This window comes from Astatotilapia calliptera, chromosome 13 (assembly GCF_900246225.1).
Source record: "Astatotilapia calliptera chromosome 13, fAstCal1.2, whole genome shotgun sequence".
NCBI classification, from domain to species: Eukaryota; Metazoa; Chordata; class Actinopteri; order Cichliformes; family Cichlidae; genus Astatotilapia; species Astatotilapia calliptera.
The window spans coordinates 20,362,443-20,385,577 of record NC_039314.1 but is presented as its reverse complement, the minus strand read 5'-3'; the positions used below and the strand labels follow the sequence as shown (position 1 = coordinate 20,385,577).

Below are 23,135 nucleotides of genomic sequence, written 5' to 3'. Positions count from 1 at the left end.
TACATATTCAAACTATAAGAGCCATATATTTGAGTCAAGTATTATCCACATTTAAATGATAAGTCTGCACCACTAGTTGTATGAGTACCTGTTGATCCACACCGCTTGTTTTGAGATTTAATAATTAGGATTAATATGTAACTTTTGATCATGTTATGGGCTACTGTGACAAGTCAAGACATAGGGTTAGTCGAAATTGGCCCATCTAAAGATGCACCTTTCTGCATATGTGTGTACCCACAAGAAGCAGTAGTGTTATTAAAAACAATCATATCTGTAAGGTCAGGTCCAAACAATATCCAGAGGACAAGTGATGGTGGGAGAGGAAAAGACTATATACCGCACTGACAAGAAAGCAGACAATAATAGAGAGTGGTGGACAGAAGAAGAAGAAGACTGATTGATTTCAAACATGTAAATAAAATGAAAGTACACTGTAAACAAGAAAAACGTTGCTTTTGACCTGTACCATTTTGGGCTTTAATGCAAAGCTTAGTTTATTCTACAATTTTACTCCAAATATGAATAACTTTAAAACTTTCCCTAGTTTTTAAACACTGTGTATCTTCAAAGAAACCTTTCTGACTACCTTTGGCAACAGATCCCCCCCCCCCCCAGAAGATGCAGGGGTTTTGATTAACTGTCATATGTATTTTCTCCAGACCTCCAGTTTAAATATAGTAACACCTCAGAAAAGTAAAGAATGAGAAGTGATTTCTGATTTATCACATGCTTTGCTTTAGACAAGACTGAGATGTATTTAGGCAGTTTGTTAGGAGTATATTTAACATGGGATTTCCTGCAAATGTTGTCAACTGTTATCACAATATTAGCTGAAGGTGTGAATTGGTGGTTTAGAAATCCCCTCACTCGCCAAGAAGACTGCATGCCACACATATACCAATTTTTTCACTAAGAGCTATTTGTGAGTTGCCTTGTTAGTGCAAAAATGACTATTTTATGTTTTTCAAATTATATTCAACAAATTGTATCTTTTTGTGGAAGGCTGCTAGTAACAAAGTCCCAAAAGATATGATTTTAAATGGCTTTTTGCTAAATTGTTTGCTATGCATAGTCACACTCAAGTTCATCCCTTGTCTTTTTTATGCTCGAGGGATTTATATACCGGTGTTTAGTGGCTTAACACAAAAACAAAATTCCTGTAAAATTGGCCATGTACAAGGACTAGACTGAAAATGCACGAAAAAGCAGTCCAAAACATCAGCTTTTACTGCATGCAATATTACTTAATAATTACATTCAATATATTTACGTTTACTTGTTTTCAGTGAAAAGGTGTGGCCTAGACGTCATCACAACCACTGTAATTTCCACCCACTGCTGGACTGAAAGAAAAACACAATTTGGGAGTTTAAAAAAAATCCTGAAAAAAAAACCCTTCTCGAGATGAAAATACATTTAAATAAGTTCCTTAAAACAACACATAAAAAAACAAAGCAACGTGAAATGAAAGTGGAAACAGATGAGCTACTTAGCCAGTCTTAGTCACGCGTTTTTGTGGGTTTCTCGCTACGCTAAGTTGCTTCCTCTCTCACAAGAAACGACAGTCCGTGAAGGGACCATGACACCGGAGCCGCAGACAAGCGCAGTAGTCCTGGTTTTCCTCCCACTTATTCCACAGTGAAGCTGTTGTTGGTTAAAGCGTTAGACGAGCTATATGTATGACTGTAGGCTGAACTGTGAGTGCAAGTTGGAACACTGAAGAAGTTTTAATCGGGCTAATGGAGTCATTCCACGCCGTTTTTCTGTATTTTTCCTGGATGACGGTGGTAGCTTCCAGCGGTGAGTAGCTATGATAGTTGCTAACTACAGTATGTACTAAAATGGTTCGTGTGAGACTGTAAACACGTCGATATCGGAGCGTGTGAATCAAAATGATTTGTCAGGAGATATTTTCGCCGTTTGTTTTTTTTCTCTCTGTCTGTCTGTGTTATCAGGGAAAACACGGTACAGGTTATCATGGCTAACGGCTAACACTGTCAGGGAAAGATTACAGGAAAAAGGAGGTTCGTTCTTGTGGCTACAGAGTTTACCTTACACGTCTAACATTCAAGTGTCCAACAAGGTCCAACGTTGCCTCCACACCAGAGGGCCAGGAAAAGACCTGAGCTGGTTAAAAATATTTGGATTTTACATTTTACAAGTTATTTCATGTAGTCGTGTATTGACGGTGTTGTGAAGCTGTTGCTGGAAACAAAAAAGTGAATTTTAAGCACGATGAGCTGTTTATTTTTGCCTATATATCTTTGAATATCTCTCTTGCTTTTCCATATGTGGCCACCAGTCTTATTAGGTATACTTAAAACTAGCTGTTAGGCCTCATTGTGGGTATTAATATGAGTCTGGGTATAAACTGCACAAACTAAAACAGACACTGACATTGAATGGATTCCCTTCAGCTTTCTGGGGTTTTTCTTTATTTCCTCTTTGTAGTTTTAGGTGTTGCCCAGTCCTTTCATTGTGCAGTGTGTTTCACCACAGTTGTCCAAAATTCTTGGCAGGAAGCGATAATGAAGCCCATTATGTATTCTGCAGTGTTTGTGACCATTCAGCTGTGTTGGAGTAGATGTGCATCTAAAAGCTGCAGGACAGTGGATCTCGAGGACTGGAGTTGGAGACTCTGGTTTTAAACGATCTCACCACATTAAATTTTAGGTTACGTCAAGATCTAACTTTGTTTGCTTCAAATCATAGAGGTGAGGTAATGGCAGATTGCAAAGGCACCAACCAAATGAGTATTGATCCTGTGCAGTCTGCAAAGATGATAAAACGCGCACAGACACAGACATTAATTGTAGACATCTACACCTCATTTATATGAGTGCGTGATGTTTGTTGTATGTGTGCTGCTATAAATACTCAAGGATTTAATCTTTTGTCAAAGAGTCAGCATGACCATGTCATGGTCTTTTGTTAAATGCCTTCCTGCCTGCTTTGGGTTAGGAATAAAACCCAGCTATGTTGCTGCTGAAAGAAAATAAGACCCATTAAACAATTAATTTAATTACATTTTACTTTAAAGGGCCTCGTATAAATTTGTCCCGCTCTTATCATTCATTAAAAATAATGTATTGTTGCAGCCCTGTTATCACTGAAATTGAGGACAGAATATAAACTGTTATTTTTGTGAGTATGGATCTGTTTTGTATAAATCAAGCTCAGATCTTTTGCTACCTGTGTGACAGTTCTAACAAAGGAAGCTAATTTCCCAGAAGTAGACACATCACAGAGAAATGTGACAGATGTAACCGCATTACCCTAATTGAGCATTGTGTCTTCCTTGGTTATACACTGTTTTTTTACACATGAAGTGAAAATCGTGACAGGAATTGAAATCTTTTCAGCCTTGGCTGCAGAGGAAGAAAAATCCTAACTTAACATCCATCTTTTGACTTCTGTGAAGTTAATGAAAGTAGAAATTATGTTTGCATAGACAATGCAGGGAAGGAAGCACCAATGATAATGAAGTAAGCTTCAATAGATGGCTCATCTATAATTTAAGGTTCAGTCATTATAAATAATTAATGTTGTTTTGGGCATCAAGTGGTCTCCAGCTAAATTTATTCAGAGGTCAGAGTCAAGGGTATAAAAATGTTTGCAAAACTTTAAGTGTCCCAAATGTCCAAAAATGTATTTAAATAGGACAAGTTTGGATACACCCAGACTCTTCAGCTGGGCAACAAAATGGGGACTTGGTGATGGCAAGCTACATTGTAACCACAGCCACCCTGGGTGCACTGACAGAGGCGAGGCTGCCGGACACTGGCGCCACCAGGCCCTCTAAAACCAGAAATATTTTTTTAATGCACAGAAAATGTATTTTTTTTCTCATCCAATACACCATTGATTAAAAAAAAAAAAGTTCCTCTTCAGTGTAAAAAGTAACTTTTCTGGTTGTGTAGCAGCAGGAAGTCATGAATGCCTTTGACGGCAATTCAGAAACATGGTTCTGATGAAAACAACTCATGACCTGAATCATATTTTAAGACTTGCAACACAATGCTTCCTGTTGCAAAAGGCAGCAATATGTATGCCCTTTTCTTCTTTTTCTTTTTTTTTTTTTTGGACATTTCTTAAAAAAGGGGCCTGACAACAACCTCTGGCATACTTCTTCAGTCCTCTGTGACATCATCTGTGTAGACTGATGGATTATATCAAATGGCAGTCTTTGGCATTTAAAATAAATAGTGGAAGCTGTGAAGAGTGCTGAATTAGGGGTTGGTGATATATCAAATATACTCAGTGTATCGCGAGTTTTTCCACGTATCAAACGGCTTTATCGTAACCATCGAGTAGGGCTGGACGAAATGGCCTAAAATCCATATCATGGTATAATTTGAAGCATATGCGGTAACGATATATATCGTGATATATTCTTCTGTATAATGTATTTTACACACTATAAGGCACACTTAAAATCCTTACATTTTCTCAAAAATCAACAGTGTACCTTATGTATGAATTCTGGTTGTGCTTACTGACCTTGAACCGATTTTACACAGCACGCAGAAATCTGTCAAAAATGTTTTAGTGCGACTTTGGTAAGCTATGAAGCCGTACTGCTTGATGGATTGCCGGAGCATTACAGCTGCCGTAGTCAGGAGCCTTGCAGAGTAATCTGGGTCCAAAACTCCGTCTGCTTCAGGTCCCAAAGTCAAATGAACACAGCAGCATCACTGAGAGTTAAAAACTGTCAAAATTCTTTCATCTTTAATAAAATGATCAGCGTTGCTGCTTTACCAGGTATAACAATTAAGTTTTAACATCCAGGCATCCATGAAAACAATTTATTAAATTCAATGGAGTTAGAAGTTAGCAGGAAGTTAGCTCGCTGGTTTCCAACTAAACATGATATAACATGTTCTGACTGAGAGATTTCTGAAAAAAGTAAAACATACAGCTCTGCTATCACTTCCAACATAAATGAAGACAGAAAACTAAACAGCAGAGATTTTTGTAGGGTTACTAAAGTTGGATGCAATTGCATGGCAGGATGCTATCGCGGTAGAGCGGTATAGTCAAAATCTCTACTGTTGGCCAAATTTCTATCTTTTCTACCATATACCATTTATACTGCCCAACCCTGCCATCGAGCATAAATTGCCATGGCAATATTAAGCTGTGTGCATGTAATGCACTGAGTTTTTTTTTCTCCCACATGCTGTGAATGCATAATTCATGCCTCCCTCCCGACCAGACAATTTTCTACCTGGTACACTGTGGTGAGCCCTACCAGATAGGGAAAAAGACTCGCTGTCGTTTGAATTTCACAAGGAAGATGTTGAAAAAGATGTGGTAATTTACAAAACATGCCATAAAACTATTGCTGCAGGGTAGCAGTACCACATATTTTTTCCATCAGCTGAGAAGTCATCCACTGCAACATTAAGACGCTTTAAACTTCACAAGTCAACGTCTCCAACACACCAAAGAAAATGTTAAATAAATCAGCTGCGATACCTGTGACTGTCCGTGGTCAGTCGTTTTCATACTCACTATCTAGACTTTTGTTTCTGTAATTTGAGGTCATCACATTTTTTATTTTACAATTTGTATATGTAGGGCTGCTCAATTAATCGAATTTTAATCACGATTACGATCTGGGCTTTCAACGATCATTAAAAATGACTGAGCCGATTATTAGCCCCTCCCTCGTTTATCCGCGACACCTTAAAGGCCAGTCCGTGAAAATATTGTCCGTGGCGCAAAAACAGGTTGAGACCGCTGATTAAGAGGACCCGAGGGAAGCTCGGAAAGCTAAGCAGAAGTTATTTAGAGAGGAGAGTGACTGCCGTTGGTTGAAAAGAGAGGTTTAAAAAAAAAAAAAAAAAAACTTCAGTGGTGTTGCACACTATTTTATATTATTTTTTAAAGTCATTATTCAATACATTGTTATCCCTTTAAAGCCGGTCAGAGCAGCACACTGTTTTGTGTAACTATTTTTAAATCCCTGTAGAACCTGAACCGTGTAAGCTAGCGCAATAATTTGTTTTGCATATGAAACTTACATCTTATGCCATCAGCTTGTCCTCGGTCACGGTTTCCTTCCACATAAATTGCATAAAAAGCGCTTGCAGGAACAAAAACATAATATTCCAGAAACACGCTTTGCCGATCCGATCAGCTGTTCGTAACACTTCGCACATTGAAACAGACTCACCGCTAACTATCACATGTCCGCCATTTCCTGCCCGAAACCGGAAGTGATGTCATTTTCGCGGAAAATGTAGTTGTTTTTTTTACTTGTAGGCCTTAAAAGCCTATACTGGTCATGTTTGACTTTTCTGAATAGTTTCTGGGATGCTTAGAACTTGAATTGCACTGCTGAAATAGTTTATTTTGATGCACCTGCTGTTTTCTTTGCAAATTTGCATCATAGGATTGTTTTTGTTTTTCCTGCAGTATATAAAAATTGGTGTATCTCCAAAATAAAACTATGAAGACACTCAAAATACATTTCCTGTTGTTGTAAACTATTTTTTGCAACTTTTTTGTATTTAAAGTTTTGAGGGATAAACCTCTTAAATTTCTCCAAGTAGAAATATATGTTAAAAAACAAAAACAATTTTCAATTTTTTTGTAGTTTATTGCACTTTTTTGCAATTAATGTAGTTACTATGGACTTAATGCATACATATTATTAAAATATGGGCTATAACAGTTGAATAGCAACTTGAAATGCTCCCACAAATGGCACTACAACATGTAAAAAAATAATATAAGCTCTGGCGGACTTGGTTCTATAGTAGGTCTTAAAGGGTTAAATAAATATCGTCAAATAATCGAGATCTCAATTTCAGTGAAAATAATCGTGATTATCATTTTTGCCATAATCGAGCAGCCCTATGTATATGTCATAAGCACAAAAACGGACCTTTTTATTTTCAGTTGTTTGATTTTGTCTCGTGAATTCTAGCTCAATGTACTTTTTTATTGTTATGATCTTTTATTTGTTAAAGGTCGAGTGTTAACCACAGAAAGAGACACTGTGTGACAGTATTGTCATTTGGGGAAAACCTGTGAAGGCAGATATGATAAAAAAAAATTGTAAAATAAAACATTTTAATTAATTCAAAAAAAATTTGTATTCAAAGTAGAAAAAACTAAACAAGGAGTGGTTGATTTGATTGAGATTACCAGTGAAATGTTAAGCATTATAAGGAAGAAAATAACATTTGTTTTTGGAGGTTATTTAAAAATAGTGTGATCGTGTGTCGTGATATAACCCCCAAAAAATCACAATATTAGATTTTCCTCATAACGCCCAGCCTTATGCTGAATTATTTGTGAACCCACCGTGGATGCTAAAACACCAAAAGATACTGTGTGCAGCGTCGCTATCCTGTCGTTTACTAATGGTTCTGTATTTTGCGGTTCACCCTTTGTACACCCTGAATGTTGTCAATTTCAGAAGGGTCTTGTGGGCGAGTGTGTGAACCTCAGGTATATATTGACATGCTGTTGGGGGTTTGATTTGGCACTGTGGCTTTCACACAGTGCAGATTTCTTTAGGGAGTAAAGACTGTTATTGGCAGTTTTCTGTGAAGGACAGCCTGCTTTTGACCTCTGGAGCCACATGGTCTGCCAACCACGGAGTTATTTGAAATGCTTGGTATTGTCCTGAAACTTGGTTTAAAGTGATAAGTCACTGTGACTGTGCCTGGGACTTTCCTAAAACAAACAAAGCAGACGCACACACAAACCACACCTTTACTTTAAGCTTCTATCATTTATTTTTCTTTTCTAACAGATCTAACAGGCTCTGGGCATAATAAGCAGTGAAAGAAAAACTCACTGTAGTCTGGTGACCGCTTACAGGAATTAGACTCAATGCTGGGAATTAAACTGCAGAACTTTTGTGTGAAATGCTAAAATTTGTAGAAAACAGGAAATGAATACAAAACTATTGAGCTGAGATCAAACATTTGGTGACTGTCAGGTTAGTTTCTGTTAACTTTTGATTTTATTTCCTGCAATTTTTAAAATATACTGCTTTTCTCTTTATCTTTTTTGTTAGAAAATTATTGACTGTTTTGATACAACAAGAAGAAACTTTTGTGCTCATGGATCTTTACTCAGGTGATCTAGCTTTGTTTGATCAAGACCCAACTTGTTTCAATAGCTTTAAGCTGCAGCTGCACAACCACCTGGAAGCTCTTCCTGCTGCCTCTATTGTAGTCCTGATGGCTGATCTTAGACCAGGCCAACTCATGCTCTGAATTATACAGGCTCTGTAGAGAGCCTCTGCAGCCTACTTCCTGTGGAGGACCCTGGTATTTGGAGCTTTGCCGAGTTAGACAAGATAAAGTCATATATAGCTTGGATTAGGAATTTTAATGCTCTCTTCACCTGATCTATCAAAGTGAGGCTTCATTCAACTGTATTCTCCCATCTCATTCAAGCTTCCTGCTGCCTGCCATCCTACTGGTTCTTTCCTTAGCCATTACTGCTCTCTCCTCTTCTCAGACAAGTAGCCACCTTTCCTGCCCTGGAACTTGTTGTATTGGGGGATTGGAAAGCTCTTTGAACAGCCTTTGCCTCAGCCTTTTTTCTGGCATCTCCAGCTCCCTAAAGGGTCCTTCGAGTGCTTCTCCAATAAGGGGGACTTAAATGGAAGTTGCATAATGATGTACTGCTCAGGCTGCATGGCAACCCAAGCCATCTGCTGAGATATTCACTGATTTTCTTCTCCGTTACCTCCGCCAATATTATGGGCGCATCATAAACTCGCAGATGATCTGAGGCAGGCTCACCCAGTCTTTATTGAGGGTTCCTGTTTTAAATTGAAATAGAAATTTGCTTTCTAGTTTTTTTGAAGGTTGCATGTTTAAACTGAACATTTGTTTAATTGAAAGATTGTGTTTGGGGGGGGAATCTGAAACTGGGATGTTAAAATGTTTCAAATGTGAATCTTGGATGTCGTGTCACATGTTAGTGTTACTGTACTGTTAGTGAGACACCCCCTCTGTGACTGCAGATGATGAGTCACAGAGGTCGCAAGGTTTTATGTGTACGCATTAGGAAAGTACTTTCCTCTCTTCTTATGCACAATATGGGCCCCAAACAGAGAAAAAGCACATTAGTGTGAAGACAATAAACACTCAAAGGGAGTTGATTCTCATTTCCAGCATGAGGTTTACAAGCTAGCAGGAAACTTTAAATTTGCAGTAAGTGGGTAACAAAATTGGACGGATCTCAGCAAAACACTTAAAGGCATAATAATTATTAATTAGCTTGACTCTTAACTTTTTGATCTGTCTCAGTTGTCTCCCCTCCACTCTTCACCATGCTTTCTCACACACACAACTGAAGAGGAGGTTAAGGGCATTGGTGTCTCAAATGCAATGTCATCATCCATCAGCACAACCGTAATAACTGTCTCCTGTATTAATCATGAACTTTCAATCTGTTTGTCGGCCCACACTTAATCAGTCAAACGCAGAGTAGTCATTAGTCCATTCTTCTGTTTCTGTGTTTAATGACGGTCGGCAAACAACGTGCATGCGCAATCTTGTGCATGCATGTTGTCTGTCCTGGCGGGAAGGTGTGCATTGCACTGTGCCAGTTAAAGCAAGGAAAACTATTTACTGTAAGACACAAAGTAGTCAGAGAAATTTTTTTTCATAGCTTAATGAGTATTTGCAGCAATACAACCTTGTGAAGTCCCAGCTTAGTGCTAGTAAAACAGTTTTATTTGGATTACTTGACTGAATATATTTGTGTTAGAAACCCACAAAGAGAAGTCACAACCCTTATGCCGAGTCTATACTGACCATCTGTTGTTATTTACTGATTTAAAAAAAAAACAATAAAGTAAATAACCAAAGTGTTGATATGCAAAAAGTAAACATGTCATGCTGGCGGAGTGATGCAGGCATGTATGTTTGCGGTGGACCAGTTGACGTGATTTTTATTTAGCGTTAAACCTGAGCAGCAGTATAGAAGTTATTTGGTAGGTTTTGTGGTTCTGTTGCATATTTCATGATTACTCACAGTGGTATCATAATTAGTCAGATCCGATTACAGATCCTTTGTCTCTGACATTTAGCAATGGTTAAGTCATGAATTTCTTCTTCATACACCAAAAACTGATTCTCCGGAAAAGTTATTCAAGCTTGACCAACATATAGATCGGATATCAGATTTAGGTAACCATACATTTATCATTCACAGAGTATATTTTGTCCAAAAGCGTGCCAGTAGGAAAACTTTGTATTAGGAGAATGTCAAATGTTGTGAAATACTGTCATAGCAGTAATTTGCTAACAGACAGTAACTATATTGAATACCTAAATAACATTACTCTGATGCAACACTGTTCCTGAAAAAAGTCATTACTGCTTCCCACATCTGTGAGGTATGCAGCCAGCTGGATTTCATCATGACAAACTGAGTTGATTTTCACTAGAATCTGATCTATTCTTCTGAAATGGCATCCCACCCAAAACCAGGGAGTTTAGACTAGACCTCATTTACTTGTATTACCGACTTCCACGCAAGACTCCTAGTGGCTGTACGTAGTTATTTTCGGCTTGGCTTGTTTCTCCTGCTTGTTGACCTACACTTAACCAGTCTAACACAGAATAGTTAGTAAGTTCTTCTATTTCTCTTGTTTAATAATGGTCACCAAACATATTGTAGTTGTATTTTTGCTGTCTTCTGGAGATGATAATGTACTTGTATCTGATGGTGATTAAAACAAGGAAAGTACATTTTAAGACAAGAGTACTTGCATAAACTGTATTTGTTCTTGACTTCACCTTGGTGTAATGAAGCCTTACAGCAGTGCTGGCAGTGTTTGTTTGGGTTTTTTTTGTTGACAAAATGAACATGGCTGATACTCTGCAGACAGGAAAGCCATGTGGGCTGTGTAATTTAGATAAATGGTTTAAAATGTGTTTTATATATGTGTATGTGTTGGGGGGGACTTTTTTTTTTTTTTTTTTTTAAAGCAGTTTCAGAGTATGTCTATCACCCTGTCGATCTCTTTATCTGTTTTCGTTCTTTCCTCCTGTAAAATATTTTGATGTTGTTCAGTGCCTCTGGCTGAAAAAAAATCTGCGTTTGGATGTTATGCAAGGTGCTAAGTGAGCTTTGCTTTCATTGGAATGAACGTGCATTTGCAAAGTCAGAATGCTGTTGGGTACTAAAATTAAGATGAAGAAGTCTCTGTATCTGTAAACCTGCGTGATTTGAATGACTGTTCTCTGAATAAATTTGAAAGCACACTTCAGGTTTTCAGTCACTTTGTACTTTCCATACCACAAGTAACTTCATTTTCAGTTCAAATGCCATCTGCTTTCTCTTCCTGCCTCTGCTACATTTTTTGCTTTGTAAGCACAAGTGTGTGAGCGCTGCTGGCTACTGTTTGTTCTATATGTTATCTTCACTAACTCAATCTTGTAATTTCCCCCAGTGTGGTTTGAAGTCATCCGGAAAGCCGCTGTAGGGTTTTGTTTTGTTTTTTTGTCTTTTGTCTTACAGTTTTTAAATCCAAATTTTACATGAACAAATGGAAGGTGGGGACTACAGCAGGGCTTGCAAAGCAGTTTGCATAATCAGTGTTTTTTATTCTACTTTAATTTATGTCTTTGGTTTGGGTTTTTTGTTTTGTTTTGGTTGGTTGCAGTGGGATGTGGCCTTGTTGGTGAAAACTGTTAAGTTGCTGGTGTCTTATGGTATTTATCTATAGTGCTCAATACTAAAAGCCTTCTGCATTTTCAGTGTCAGATCTGTAAACGGTGTTGAAACTGTTAGAAACACTTTCATTTCATTTTCTTAGTATGTGCATGTGTCAGATTGTGGTGACAACCCTCAGCCGCCAATTTTACTGTTGCGGTTGTCACTTCTTTACAGTGTGTATGCTCCCACCAGTGATTTTTCTTTCACTCTCAACATCACAGCTAAACGTTTAAATTTGCCTTCGTGGGCGGGTATTACTTTGTGAATGTGATTGAATGTCTGTTCACAGAGGAAGGGAAACTGATATGTACGTGTTATATATTTTTTTTTTTTTTGGGGGGGGGGGGTTCTCCTCCTCCTCCTCTTAAATGTACAGTGTGACTCATAACTCTCGTGGCATGTTCAGTAACTCCCATGAGATTTAAAATCCAATTTCAGCTTCTGAATCTGAGTCACAAACACTGACCTTTTTTTTTTTTTTTTTTTAAACTCTTGTTTGAATGAACACATCTAGCTTTATTTGTATTGTCAGGGAAATTAACAGACTTCAAAGCATCGTCATGCCATGTGCGTCTAATTGACAACATTTATGCCTCCAACCAGAAAATGCTTCATAATTTATAAATAAATCTAACTTAATTTATTAGTAGCTGGCATGGACGTTTGGAGGGAGGTGTGGTTAACCGTGCAGTGTGATGAAGCATGTCTGTTGTAGGTGTGGTAAAGTGTCAGGCCTGTATAAGCATGCTCTGGGTAAAGAATTTCTATTGAGATTTAATTAGTCATGCTTTTAAATGAGTTTTGTGCAATGCTGCAAATTTATGCTTTTTTTTGTTGTTTTTGTTTTCTTTTTTTGGTGCTGCAGATTATATCAGTGAAGTGTTTGTTCTGTTTTTTTGATGGTCTTGTTTATAAACATTGGTACGGTCCTGCACTTTGCTCGCAATCTTTTGAGCTTCTGACAGTCTTCACAGTTATGTGGGGTACTGTGCCAGAGTGACTCATCCTTTCTCATTTCCTAGTTTATATCTTCACATCCTCTTGTTCCATCTTAGTCCCTCCCTCTCACCCGAGAAGCAGATGGAGGCACAAGGCAGCAGGAACATAAGACGTCCTTACTTTGATTTGTCACTCTGACATAAATATTTTTTTATACACTTTTGTTTTGGCAGTTTTCTTAGCTAATTATTGATTTTATAGCTGTCTGGAGGCTCCTGGTGTGTGTGTGTGTGTGTGTGTGTGTGTGTGTGTGTGTGTATCAATGCACTGTCACAGTGACTAGCAGAAGGCACTGAAGATCTGACCATTGTTTTCTCACGGCCTTGTCTGTCTGTATGCTTCTGACAGTCTTTACAGTTAAGGGGGGTACTGTGTCAGAGTGACCTTCAGCTCTTTCTCATATCCCAGTTTACATCTTGGCATTCTCTTGTTATTTCTTAGCACTCCCCACACAAAATATAAACAGATTTCCTTAACATTTGTTATGTGTAGTTATTCAACACCTCTAACTAAGCTAATCTTAAAATGCGGTTTAAAAATAATCTTGTTTTACAGTCATGGCAAGTGTTGGATTGGTCATTTATGCTGTGCCCTACTCTCTGCTCCTCCTCCACATTGAAAGGTTCGAGTTGAGGGGGTTTGAGTATCTGACTAGGATGCCCCCTGGCAGCCTACTGAGTGAGATGTTCTGGGCACATCGGGAGGAGGCTCTGGGGCCTCCACTCTCCTTCGTCCTCCTGATTTATTTTAAGAATTGAATCATCTCTCAGGAAGGCAGATATAGGACAAGTGGAGCTAAACAGGCACAAATTAGAACAAAGGAAACCACACAGAAATTGTTCCATCAGCAGTATCAGGTGCACTAGTTTTCACACTATGCCCTCTAGTGGTTTGTGAGTGTAAGTGAATGGCAGTGTGACGGCTGAGAGAGAAACTGTTTAGTAACTAAATGTTCATGAAGTCTTTAATGTATAGGGAAACTAAAATCATCAATTGGGGTGTAAATGTTGAATCAATAGGCTAATGCTTCCCAAAACAACACATTTCTAACAGTGATTTGCTGATTTTGCCTTTTTTTTTTCTCCACAGTGCTGCCACCAGTGAATGTAACCCTTCAGTGTCGGAATTTCCATAACGTGCTGAAGTGGAGCTACCCTGAAGACACAACTGGGCTCCAATTCAGATTGGACATTGGCGCATTTCTATAGTATGAATTTGTCTTTTGCTTACCAGCCAGTCTGTCTTGAGATGCTTTAATACAAACTAAAATAACAACTCTGAAAATTAAGTTTAATTACACATACTATGAAAATTATTGAAGTCGAATGGAGACAAATCATCAAAGTGCTTTTGCTGGTTTTGCTGGTTATTGGATACAGAGGGAGAAAAACATGTTTTGAGGATCTTAATTGTTCAAATATAAATAATTAATATTTCAAAGATTGGTGCGGTTGTGGTGCACTATTATGTCACAACAAGAATGTTAGGTTAGAAACCTTAAGTTGTGTGTATGCTCATTACAGCTGATAAGCACTCCTGATACCTTGCGTTGTGCTATGGCCTTTCTCTGTTGAAGAGTATATTAATTATGAGCCCTGGCAACATTTTACCTTCATACTATAAAAAATGTAAATTATAGGCGCTGGAAGTACATAGGAATCGTACAGCATTTTGAACGTCTTAATTTGAAATATATGTTTGAACCTAGATGAACACTCAAAGTACAGGAGTGATCTACATGAAATTTAATGTTAAAACAATCAAATCAGTTTTAAATCCACTTGAGTTGTCTTAATCTAAAACCTTTGTGTTTTTCCTATAGCAGATTTTCAGTTTCTGTGTTATGGGATACAGTGGCCCCTCATTTACTCCACAGGAGTTACGTTCTAAAAATAACCCACGATAGGTGAAATCCGCGAAGTAGCCAACTTTATTTTTTGAAATTATTATAGATGTTGTAAGACTTAAAGCCCCTCACTACACACTTTATACGCTTTTTTTTTTCCTTTCTTTTTTTCCCACAGTGTATTGTATTCTGTGTCCTGATTGGCTGTAGACCAGGTTTGAACTTTGAGAGTGTTTTTTTGAGCCTCTAAAAAAGGTAGACTACAGTTGTCCTCATAGGATTACATACTCTGGTTCTACTTCAGAGACTATCAGTGATAATACAAAAACTTTGTATAAGAAAAAAAAATGGATAAAAATGTATTTAAAACAGTTACGGTTTTTGTGAAAGCCCATAATATAAAACTAAAATTGTGCACTTCAGTCTACTGAGGAGGTGTACAGAGGCAAATATCTGTCATTATTCACTTATCAACCTAAGCGTATATATACACTGTCAATCAGAAGTGTGTTTCAAGCTGCAATAAAGATAAATTATTTTTATCTTTTAATTGCAGTCTACTGCATTTTTAATGTCACTCAAGAGTTATTTTCTTGTTAAGGTCTCTTCAAAGTTTTTAACTACATTTTCTCATTTGTTTCTTCAGTCCCCCTGACAGTCACACGTGGATGACTCCAGCTCTTCAAGCCAATCTGTCGTCCCTCTCACACCCAAAAGACAGCTATTATGTCGCCGTAACTGCTGTGGTTAACGGTAGTGAGTCTGAACCTGCCCCGTCAGACGATGGAATCACTTTCAGCTATTTCCACGAAAATCTAGTTGGAACAAAGTGTGAGTGTGTGTGTGTGTCTGTCTGTCTGTCTGTATGTGTCTGTCTGTGTGTGTGTGTGTGTATAAGGACAATATATATTTATGTATTTATTTTTATTTGTCTTTATCTGTCACATATATATGTGTGTTTACATAAAGAATCTCTAAATAGAGAGAAATATAGATTTATATAAAAATAAATAAACAACTATGCATTGTTTTTGGCCATAGCTTAAAGAGTTCACACACTATCACAGAATTTCACACAGACATAATATCTCAAATTCAAAAGGTCATGTTAATTGTGATATAGTAAGGTTCATTTTTAAACACCATAGCTCAAGAAGGGATGGGTAACATTTGATCAAATGCTGAACTTCTGACCGTACTTGTAATCAAAAGTGACTTCTGATTAAAACTTGTTGGTTTCCAGGTTATTTGGATCTTCCACATGTTAACGTCACGGCCCAGCGAGATAACAAGGTCCATATCAGCTTTGAGAATCCCATTTTCTTTCATTGCCAAAAGATGAAAAAAAATAGAAAGAAATGTTTTAAAGACAATGACAGCCTGGATTCTTTCTTTAAAGTCAAGATCCTCAATCAGGTCAGTTCTGTCTTCCTTTTTTCTTTTTCTTTTCTCCTTTAAAGCAAACATATTAAGGAATTGTTACAAAGTTGAACAAACAGTAAAAAAAATTTCATATGTGGTCATCAGAAACAGGACATACTGATGCTGCATCACTAGTTAATGCCAAGAAAATGTTGCTAGCTATCCAGAAACTTTGGATTTCACCAATGTCAGAAGATCGTTTCGTCTTGTTAGCTGCTAGAAATATGTTAGCAACAGTTTTGAAATGCGCCTTTGGGGAGGTAGCATGAGCATAATTCATAGTGTGTATTTTAAACTAGAGTCAATTAAATCTCACTTATAACGAATGCGTTAAAAAGCAAAGTGCTTTTTGTTGCACACCAAATTTTTTTGCAGGAAGAACACTAAGCAAGCTCCTGCATTTTGGTTTGTTTTTTTGTTAAGGCCCTTTGAAAACATAATACTGGTCATGTCTTTACTATAACACAGCTAAACTCAGAAATATAGTGGCATAAAATAGACATTTTTATGTTTGATTTATTTCTTCTTCTTCCTGCTTGTAACAAAATATTTTTCTGCTGAAAAGCTCAATTTTGGATCTCAAATTCATAAATACGTCTTTGTTTCTTAGCCTGTTGGTATGACATCCCATTAGACATCCCATTGTTTTGTTTTTTTTGTTTCTTTTAGTTTTTTTGGGTGTATTTGAAAAGGAGAGTAAATACATATTATACGATACTTTGCTATCCCATGCTCTCATAGTCAGCCATACACATAACATTTCCTGGCCTCGTGTAAAAATGTTTGTGTCGGTGTTATATTTTATTCAAAATTCTTGTGTGTGCAGACCTACTCATTTAACTGTGAAGAAAGAGTGTGTGAGAAGACACTGCCAGTGGATGCAGCACAAGAGGAACACTGTGTGAACATCACCGGACTAACATCACAAGGAATATTGGTTAAATCTACACAACTGTACTGTGATGAGCCATTCCACAAACCATTACAAAGCAGTTGAGTAAAATCTTTTCTTTCTTTCTTATTTCTTAAGGTTTTCTCGTCGCTTTTCTTAAGAGCAGTAAACAATTTATGATTTACTCAAACTGCCATTGTGGGGAGCACAGTTGACATTTCTTACGCCTACCTTTTCTTTTGTGTAAAATAAGAGATGGTAAGAAGAACTGAACACAGCCTCTAACAACATGGCTTCAATTCCAATCACGCTGTTTTTCATCTGACTGCACGTTGTTTGTAGTGTGAGTGCAACAACTATGGGCTCAAAATGTGGTCATAAATATTTTGTACTTGTAAAAAAGATTTGTGTGTGGACTTAGAAAAAAAAACCCTGCAAGTTACAAGTACGGATTTTTGACCCTATTTTTCTTCCCTTCATCTGATTGGTCAATGTCATGTCAATCACAAATGTAACAATCCAATCAGAGAACAGATGGGTTTGGCTGTCGAGGGGCGCTGTTTTTGAACTGCAGGTCTTTGAAGGGAATAAATGCCCTTTTACATGCCAACCCAGCGTTTTCCTTCATCACCACGAAGGAAAACAGTCTGTGGTCGTCCGAGTTTGGTGATTTTTATGTCACAGGTCTACGTGTTTAATACAGGGACTTCCACAGCCTTTTCAACAGCGCTGCGGACCGCGGGGTGGGGGCGGGCAGTGTTTTGGAAATGACAGTCTTCATTACAAAGCTTTCTTCGTTATGAATTAGCATACATGTTTTTATTGAACATTTGAAGAACCAGCAAAAAAAACAAACTCTTGTAGAGGACATAAAGATAAAAAAGACAAGGAGCAGGTGCATCTAGTACAGGTAGAGCTGCTGCAAAAACCCACAGAGCCCAGCAGCCAGCGTAACAAATTCTGGATCCTTTGCTTTTAGTTAGCATTAGCAGCGTATCCTGCATCCGATGTGAAAGGACTTTTATGCTGCGCACTGTGACTCACAGCAATGGTCCTGGGTCAGCCCTGACTTTGTGTTAAACTAATCCTAAAGTAATAATGTTATTTCTAACCACTGATATACCACAACTTTATCCTTTCAACAGCTACTGAAAGTTAGGGGACCTAGCTGCTATCGGATATTTATATAGCGATCCTCCAGCTTCAAACTGTATCACCCTTCAAGGACCTGCAGTTCAAAACAGCGCCCCTCCGACAGCCAAACCCATCTGTTCTCTGATTGGATTGTTACATTTGTGATTGACATGACATTGACCAATCAGATGAAGGGAAGAAAAATAGGGTCAAAAATCCGTACTTGTAACTTGCAGGGGTTTTTTTTCTAAGTCCACACACAAATCTTTTTTACGCACATACAAATCTTTTTTACGCACACACAAATCTTTTTTACGCACACACAAATCTTTTTTACGCACACACAAATCTTTTTTACGCACACACAAATCTTTTTTACGCACACACAAATCTTTTTTACGCACACACAAATCTTTTTTACAAGTACAAAATATATCCCCCAGGCAGTGACTACCTTTGATTAATGACATTCTTTTCTGTTATTTAACTTAAAAAAAAAGTTTCAGAGGAAGCGGGAGCTTGTTAGCATCATGGGCTCATCCTGTCAGAATGAGAATGAACAGTCATCAGTCACAAGTTTCTCGTTTTATTTGAATAATCAGATGTAATCAGCACCATGATGTCAGTTGAGCAATTCAGGCATTTGAGGCCTGAGTTGTCAGCCTGTTGGAATTCTGTGGATAAAGCTTGTTTCATAGTGCGACCAGGATTTATAAATTGGACTTTTATTCAGTATGTCAACAGGAAATAAGTGAAAAGTTGGTTTCCCATTGTCTTCTGTAGGACCAGAAGTCTTTTTACAACCACAGGTATCAACCACAGATTTAAGGCACTTTGGCGCTGGCTTTACTTTATAGATGCAAAAGCTACATCCATATTTTATACGTTTTATGGAGCTACCACAGGGGTGTGTGTGTGTGTGTGTGTGTGTGTGTGTGTATTTATGTACAGCTGTTTTACTGTTTAAAAAAAAAAAAAAAAAAAAATTCTCTGTCTTGTCCAGATTTTACCGCCGTCTACGTCGTGAGTTTTATACTGGCTGTGGCTACATTCGGGGTGATCCTGTTCATGGCATACCAAAAAATTACCAAGCCTGAACCTTCTTCTTTCATCAAATCTTTGGTAATCTCAATCTACCAGTTCTAATTACATTACACAGGAGTTATTTAAAGTTTGTAGTTGTTAAAATAATGTATCCCCACTGAAGGTGGAGGGGGATTTAAATTTCAGCACATACTGAGTAGTTGTTCTTTGTGTCTAGGTCCCTAAACCCTCTATCTGGCCCATGCGTACACCCGAATCGGTGACTGTTGACCCTGTGGAGTGTTTAGAGAGGTGTGATGAAGTGGAGCCTTCCTCGCCCACACCTTTACTCCCACAGACAGAAGAGGAGGACAGGACCGGAATTACCGATTATGACTTACGCTTGCCCATCGGGGTGTCGGACAATGGAGATATGTCTAATGTCATAGAGGAGGGTCCTGGTTACATGGTAGGCAACACCGATTTAGGTGATGAGGATCCTGGTTCTGGTGATGAGGATCCTGGTTCTGGTTATGAGAGGCGTGATACAGTGGTGGTGGCGCTGGGTCCAGATGAATTGGCTAAGGGCTACCGAGGCCCAGTCACATCTGAGTAAATGTAAGGCTACATATAAGTTAGCACCAGATGTTGTTCACAGGATCTCACATTTTGAAAATGTGAAAAGACTTGGTGACACGTGTAAAAGCCTGATCAGTATGAGTGCCCATATCTGCGATTAGACTGAGGAGCTTCTTATGCTGGAAATCTACCTGTTTACCTGTAAGGGTTATTTGTCTTAGTCAGGGTTAATAGAAAAGCTGAATGCATTATGTTATGTTTCTGCACAGGCTAAATCCCATTTAAAAGAATTGTAAAGTAAAACTATTAATTTCATCTTTTTCCTCATGACGAGGCCTCAGTAGTGGAAGCACTTGAAATGTTACAGGGAACTTTGGGCTTAAAAGACGTAAAGAGGAAATTGAAATCCTGTTTACATTCCTGCCTTACATCATAGATCATCAGGGTGACAGAAACCATCCAATAATCAGACGCATCCAAAAATGAATGGTGGCTCCTATACAATAACACACACTGTAAATATTTCTGTAATACAGTCAATATATCTGTGGGCATCTCATATACAAGCATATTTGGCAGTTACTGAGCCAGGTAGTCAGAATACTGGATTTGCTCTGGAGACTCTTGCACTTTCTTTTTCTATCTGATTCATTTCTTTCCCTTTTATGCTTGTGTTATATTAGTTAGAAATCAGTTTGTATATTATGACATTTATACATTAAATGAGGCGTGTGCTTTAGCTTTTCTTCATGGAAGATGTGGTTGAAGGGAATATATGGGAAATGTATGATTTGTTTTTTTCTTTACAAACAACAAAAATTCAAATGTAAAATGCTTTTTGTTGCACAACAAAAAATGTAATGGTGCTTAACAAATTTCTTAGACCACCTGTCATTAAAAACTAGAAGTCACACATTTTTATAAATTTGTTACACTTATGTAAAACTAAAAATCATATTGTTATTTATTAGGCAAATAACAAACTGAACTCATGTTCTTATACCCAACTTTGGGCCAGCACACTGGGCATCTTTGAAAAGTTGGAACTTAATCAGGTATAACAATCAAATACTGAAACTAATTAATCTGTACAGTAATGCAAGTCAGTTACTGTAATTCGCCGTTTTACTCATCCACACACTGGTAGACTAACAGTTATAGAAAAAGTTTTTTAGTTACTACCAGAACAGCTGTGGAACCTTACATTAGGTGATCTAATAAACAAAAGCACTTACAACACTTTTCTGCTTTGGTTTTTCAATTTTCAGGAAGAATGTGCTTTTTCTTGTTTATTCTTTTTTTGCAACATTGTATTGTCCTTAAATTTCACATGACAAAGGTTGGGTCTAATTACCAGTTTAAAGGGACTGTATGATTGCAGTTTGTTTTTATGTGATGTTTTTGTTTATTGTTTGTTTATTTTAACTTGCCAAACAATTCAACCCTTGCACTAGATAATTTTTTTAATGTGCCTTTCTTAAACAGACAATGGAGAATAGTGAAAATGGCATGCTGTGAAGGTCCAGCTACAATCAAACCTAGAACTCATTACAGTGACATGCTCTATACCCAATAATGCTGTGCTTTTTATCTGATTATCCCTTGTAATAACATACTTCATATATAAAAAGTAATACAATGTGGTTATGTCATTATGTCCAATTTTACTAATGCCGTTTAATGCACTTGTCTGGTCTCCGTTGTGCAATTTCAATAAATTGTGGAACTGTGTGAATTTGCATCTGTCCTGTTCTTATAAAGGCAGTTAATCTATGTGACAGATTAACTGACGTTAATGTCAAACATCATGCAACAATTTTATGCTGTTACTGTACGTGGATATTACGCATTAAGGAAGGGAAGTTGACATTTGCAGTGTCATTATGTTGATTGTTTATTGTAGTGGGGCCTACAGTAGTAGTATAAATCACTTTATCAGTTTTTGTCACCATGTAAGGGAAGAAATGCTCATGCCTGTGGTATTTTGACATTTAAGCTGCCCAAACTGTTCCTCGGCATCCAGTAACACCAGTAACAGGCGGGGGACCTCCTTTGTGTTTGTGTGTCTGTTGTGTTTCCTTCCTCTTTGCTTTGTGTGGGTAAAATGGACACCTTCTTTTTATTCTGCCCGTAACAGATTTCATTATCTGTGTCTTCACAGGTTTATCAGATGAATTCCTGCAAAACCAAATCCAAGTTAAAAAACGTGTTTTATGTGCTGAAATCAATTTCAGTTGAAATTTAGTTTTAACAAAGTTGATATAGCCAAAATGTATTTTATGTCAATTACAGCCTGTTTGTATTCATCCTTCTTCTTAAAACAAAATGCCACTATTACCAATTATAACCAGATCTTTTAATCGTAACTTTTAACTCTCTTTACCATTTATCCATTTATTTAAATGCTACTGTTGCCTTTTTATTCTCTATTAATTTCACCCATTTAACCATTTGCCTGCTGCACTTTTCACACATTACTTTTAGGCCCTTGTTGCTACCTTATAGTGTCACCATTTAACCATTACTTTTAGAAGCAAGTACTCATAGCCTTTATTCTTAAGAGCTTTAAAAAGCTATTAGACTCCATTAGACTTGTTCAAATAAATGGAGCTTTTAACACCCTAAGGTTAATTAAGGAGTTCCACAGGGTTTTGTACCAGGCCCAGTTGTATTTACATTATACATATTTTAGGCAGTGTTGTACATCTTCACTGATATGCAATGATACCCAGCTGCAGATATCTATAAAGCCCAGTGACACACCAATTCGACTGCAAGAATGTGTTAAAGACAAAAAGGCCTGAATGACTAAAACTTATAAATTCAGATACTTTAAGAGGTTTTTTTTTGTTTTGTTTTGTTTTTTTAATCACGATTTCAGAGTTGGTGTGTTCGATTTGCTTTTAACTTCAAAATTCAATGGATGTAATTTACATTTGTATATTTCTTGCTCTCAGCTACTTTAACCTTTCACCCACAGCATTTAAGCTTTTACTATTTGCTACTTATTAGGCTACTTTGCTGACATCTAATATTAGCTTTTGAAGCGCGTATGTTTGTCTGTTTTACCTGCTTTAATATTTTACCAAATGCGTTTCATCTTTTCTCCATTGATCTATTACTAGTATCCAGAATTTATCCTTTACTTTATTCAACTTCTTATTTCATTTTGTTATTTTTTTTTCCTTTAGATGCTATCTCATGTGTTGCATATACTTTGTTTATTGAAACACTATTTGATTCAATAGATATAAGCTTACACATTTTACTGCTATGTTTAAATTTTGCCATTTATTTACATACTTAGTTAATTTGTTGCCTATTTATTACTTCCAGGAACATATTGTCCATGACACTTTTACCACATTCAATATTAATAGCTAACAAATTAAATGAGCTTAACATTTACACATACCATGTAGCTGCTTGATATGTATTTGTTACTTTTTTCAAACTTTCATCTGCATATCCACAAATTGTAGCTTTCAACTTTAAATTTGTTGTTAAACAGTATGTTTGATTTTTTTTTCAATTACT

At 37.2% G+C, this 23,135-nt stretch overlaps 1 protein-coding gene across 1 annotated transcript; it reads left to right on the top strand.

Moving 5' to 3' along the window:
* Positions 1–1,501: 1,501 nt before the first annotated feature.
* Positions 1,502–21,329, top strand: ifngr1l (interferon gamma receptor 1-like). The gene is made up of 7 exons (XM_026190135.1): positions 1,502–1,803; positions 13,792–13,909; positions 15,195–15,379; positions 15,792–15,964; positions 16,797–16,962; positions 19,000–19,118; positions 19,258–21,329. Exons 1-7 carry the CDS (start codon positions 1,743–1,745, stop codon positions 19,633–19,635), a joined length of 1,200 nt encoding a protein of 399 aa, XP_026045920.1. The 5' UTR covers positions 1,502–1,742; the 3' UTR covers positions 19,636–21,329.
* The last annotated feature ends 1,806 nt before the right edge of the window (positions 21,330–23,135 follow it).